We start from the raw sequence: 4,777 nt of genomic DNA on the forward strand, positions 1-4,777 counted from the left end.
AGTTTTTGAACGGCAAAATAGGCTGACACATCCTTTCATCACTTGTGCGCGTCACATGGTACCGTTCTGTATATCACTTGTTTAAAAAAATAAACCAGTTGTCAGTGCGCGCTCGTATCGTCCACTTCTTTTGTCCTTCGTCCGGATTGCGCTGCCCACCCCTAGGAACATGTATAGAAAACTAGAAACGACCGAGGATGAATGTTATACCTTTTATTTCGCGATAAATGACAACGGCAAGAACCATCGATGTAAAAAAGAATATAAATTACAAGCACGCAGAATACGTACATTTAAACAAACGACGATAAAACGATCGATACATATAAAAACTAAAAGCACGAACATTGCATTGTCCCGGCCCATTGACAAAATAGTATAAAGTGTTTGGTACATATGTAGCCTTCTCTATATACATCACCGAAAAAATATAATATTAAAAATGTGCTCCCGTTTTGCAGTGCTATCACAAGACGTCTTAGTGTCGATTGTGCATTTTTGAACTGTGGACAGGACGAGTGCTCCGGACGCCAGGTGCCATGAAGTTACGTTGCCAGGTTCCTTGTGCTTTTCGAAAGTATCTGCAGGAAGAGAAGGAGCAGGAATTACAACAAATCTAAAGAGCATGGGAAACGAAATCATGCAGGTACCACACGCAGTGGCAGTAATTGGAAGCACAGCTTTCGCGTCATCTCCACCATGCACCGCTGCTTGACGACGTCGTCGCTCGCGCCTACAAAGTGACGCCGCACCTACTCGCCCTCTTCATTGCTCGCACCATTCCCCCCCCACAATGCAACCACCATCACTGACCACAGCATCTAAACTAGTTGGGCACCACTAAGGGAGCTTCGCTATAAAAAAATGAGCATGTGGCACTCTCAAGTGCACCATTTCCGAAGCGCGTCGGCACCTCCTTAGCGGATGCCAGCCTAAGAAAGTGCTAGTAAAGCGTAATTTCATGTCTCGATGTGCGAACGTAAGAGGTGCTTTCAGTCTTCGCGTTAAGTATACCCTAGCATCGTCGGAGTATATGTTTGACGGTTACGCGGTACAAGTGCCGTTTGGACGACGCGTGTGTTTTACGGTACATGCACAGGGTTACCGCTAAGCGTTAAACCAAGATACGAGGACTACCCGCGTGAACTAACACCTAATTTCATATCTCGATGTGCGGTACATAAGACGTGCGTAAGAGGACGGGTAATCCCACAGCGTGCTTACTACGAGCTTCCACGGAGGGCGCTTCAAGTCCGCACACGTGTCACGGAGGGTACTGAATGTCCAAAGGAGGCCCTCAGCTATCGTTGTCTGCATTCCGCGAGGTTTATTTGTAATCAATACACCACTTATTGGGTGGCTCCTTGGCTAAAGTTGTCCCGAGCGATCGTCCGGCTAAGCTGGTACAGCGACAACAAGTGCAACGTCAACAGTTACAGAAAGCACTTTTCGATACGGTAAGTGGGATAAGAGAGGCCTTCGTCCCGCAGTGAACACGAAATAGGCTGATGCTGATGAAGCAGTAGAAACCGCTTGTCCCAATGCATATTAAAAAGCGAGATAGAAATATACCTGGCACTGCTCGTCGGTTCTTCTTTTTTTAGCCTTTCAGGTACGCTAAGCCTTCGTTTCAGTGTGTTTTGTTATAGACCGTTTTATACCAGTTTTACACCAGTTATATACCAGTTATATACGTTTTATACCAGTTATATACGTTTTATACCAGTTATATACCGGTTATATACCAGTTTTGTTATATACCGTGATACTCCCGTGTTTACGTATATCCAGCGATCGGGTATAGCGTAGAGCTGCATCGGAAAGGTGCAAAGTTTATGCTTGAAGCTCGGTATGCTGGCATCTTTGTGTGACGATTTGTTCAAATAAAGCAAGCATAATGTGTTGGCGAAGGCATTTATTTCAAGAACGCTTATCATGCTGCTGTTTTTCTTGGGACATAAGCATTGTCCGGCATAGAAACATCGTCCCATGCATCACGGTTTAGCAAATAATCAGGAAGGTCTAGCTCTAACGTTGTTGTGCTTATCTAGGTTATCTAATAGTTTCATGTACGTCAACGCTAGTGTGTGCACTGTGCGAAATCACCCGGAAAGCTATGGTAACAAGCCCGCTTACCCGTAGTGTTAGGCTCATCTCGGTCAGCAGATATCGATGAAACGGGACGGTGGGCACGGCGTGTAGCAGCAGGTGTTGGCAAAATCCCGCACCAGTGTGCGAGCTGAAATTAATTGATCATTCTGTTAGTCGATCAATGAATCCGTGACAGAATTCTATTTCTTTTTATGGGGGGCTCAGTTTGAGCTTGAGGATCATATGGGGAAAGTTTGCTCAACTTACGCAGTTTCAGCGAATGCTTCTGCATGGTCCGCCTTGTGTTTCCCACAATGCGCGTGACGCCATCAATCATCTCCTCAGAATCTGCATGAAACCAGATAAGAAAAAAAAAAACGGGCTTGAGTGCCTAAAAAATTGGCCTATACCAGCATGTGAAACCAATGTGTGCTTTAACGCGTGCTTTATTAGGAATTGCTGCTGCAGTATCAAATTTGTCACACCACAGCCATTCTCGTCAAGTCATTAGACTCATTACTACCAGGAAGCAGACCATGCACACACGAAGTTTTGATCTCAGAGGCAACTAGACAGTGAAATCATGTCAGTATTTAGAACGCGATGCTCCCACTGCGCGTTCCTCTTGAGATGTATGATATCCGCACGGGTCGCGTTTTTCGACATACTTTTGGCGCGGCCATGACAACTTTACCATTTGGAATGATGGCCCTGTAATGCTGGGCGAAAAGCGTTACTTGAGGTTGCAAATGACAGTGCATAACCACATTGTTCGCATTTACATGAACTGGACTAACTATCGCACAGGAAGGACCGAACGTGATGTTAATCCGAGGCAAGGAGTACGCAGCTCGGACCACTGCTAAATAAATCTTGACTGAAGTTTGCGGATAGCCGTAATACACCTCCCGTGCCTCGTTCTTGCTTGAAGGTCAATGCAGAGCTCAACTTGGGGTTGGTGTGCAAACCTGATAATCTTCCATTGCCTGTACTGATGACGCTTGAACGCTGACTTCTTCATTGGTTGGCCTACAATGCAATGAAGGATGTTCGGTTCTTTTCAAAAACGACTGACCTGCGCGAACGGCTTTGTCTGCGTGACCCTTCCGCACGCCTGCACGTCTGGACGAAGCCTTTCCTTCCTCTCTCTATCACACTTCTATTCCACCGTTGCTCGCGAACATTGCGGATAGGCACTATACACCACAGCGTGCAGTATTGCCCCTTTCCCCAGCGTACAGCGGCTAGTCGGAATCTTTTGCTTAGCATGCCTTCTTTTTTTCTTCTCTTTTTGTAATACGGAAACTGTATTGTGCGCATGGCGCGCTAAAACATTCCAACGTTTGCGCAAAGATGAAGCGACGACAAACGTGTTTCTTTTCATGAGGAATACTAACTCGTTCCAGCATAGTTAGTCTGCTACTTCTTACCGCGGAGACTCCTCCTACGACGTCGAGCGGCCGTTAGCGGCGTCTGGCAGACATTGTTGACAATGTCGACCAGCATCTGTGCCGAGCAGATTTGCACCGGCTTGTGAAGATCGATCACGACGGCGTGGCTGGTTGCCACGGCCACGATGAATACAACAGCTGCGAAGACCAGTCGCATCTGCATAAAAGAACGCGAGCCTATCCTTCTTATCAGGGCTCCACTTAGAAGCTGAAGAGGGTATCATTAGTTCAAAGAGCTAATCGTGCCAAAACTTGAGAGAAACTTTCAAGAAAGCAGAAATGGTGGTTCAGTAAATATTATGTAGGGAATGCAAGCACGTAGAACGCACTCCTTTTAAGTCATCCAACTGGCTCCAAATATTAAGTCTCTTAGGTAAAGAGAAACATTGTGATATGTTTTGCTCTGGCTTGCTGTTCTTAGTTCTGGCATTTCCAGACGCCGATAATGCAGCCGCCAAATCATTCAATGTCATTAATGTTTTTTGATAAGACACAAAGTTTTACTAAACATTGCCAGACCACGTAAGAAGGAAGAAAGTGAATGTAGACACGTGGTATGTAGCACTAGTTTAGGCATCGTAAGTTGAAGTTACTATGAAAATTTTCCAAAATGCTAGTGGTGTCACATGCCACAAAAAAGCATTTGCACATAATCGTGTCGCCATTTGCGTGCAGCCTGCGCCTAGAACCACGTGCACGCTTTGCCATATCCAACTAAATTGGGAAGAGCACACGCAGAAGGTTATTTTATAGGTAATATGTAAGGACAATGCCTACCTTGATGCTCGTTGCTTAAACTACTGGTGATGGCTGGACAGTCGAGCGGAAAGGAAGGGTCCCCGGACTCTCGTGCGATCGGGAACCGGGAAAAGCAGACTCAACGAGAGCTGTAAGCCTCGTTACTGGAGCGAAGATGAGCAGCAATTGACTGCAGGTTGCGAGACACCCCCTGTATTATATATGGAGGTTTCCGACCGGCCTCTTCCGTGCTTTTTTTTTCCGCACTGTTCGACGCTGCGGGCGGCCCAGCGGGAGAGTGCCACCGGCCTGGAGGTCACCGGCGGTCAAGACCACGCGATGCAGGTTTCGAACCCCGTCTGGCAGTTCGGGCGACGACCGCCACTGTTGTCCTGGGGCAGCTGCAATGAGGTAGGAACACACAATCGCTCACCTTCGACGCTTACCAGAGAGTAGTGTTCTTTTGCTGAACCGGTGCTTGGCGTGAATATCTATAG

At 46.7% G+C, this 4,777-nt stretch overlaps 1 protein-coding gene across 1 annotated transcript; it reads right to left on the minus strand.

The window, feature by feature from the left end:
• Positions 1 to 299: 299 nt before the first annotated feature.
• Positions 300 to 3,699, minus strand: LOC119464905 (uncharacterized). The gene is made up of 4 exons (XM_049655697.1): positions 3,522 to 3,699; positions 2,359 to 2,439; positions 2,137 to 2,239; positions 300 to 581 (listed from the first exon to the last, which is right to left on the minus strand). The coding sequence occupies exons 1-3, from the start codon at positions 3,697 to 3,699 to the stop codon at positions 2,160 to 2,162; spliced, it is 339 nt and encodes a 112-aa protein (XP_049511654.1). The 3' UTR covers positions 300 to 581; positions 2,137 to 2,159.
• Between the last annotated feature and the right edge of the window lie 1,078 nt (positions 3,700 to 4,777).

The sequence above is a fragment of the Dermacentor silvarum genome, chromosome 9 (genome assembly GCF_013339745.2).
Source record: "Dermacentor silvarum isolate Dsil-2018 chromosome 9, BIME_Dsil_1.4, whole genome shotgun sequence".
NCBI lineage: Eukaryota > Metazoa > Arthropoda > Arachnida > Ixodida > Ixodidae > Dermacentor > Dermacentor silvarum.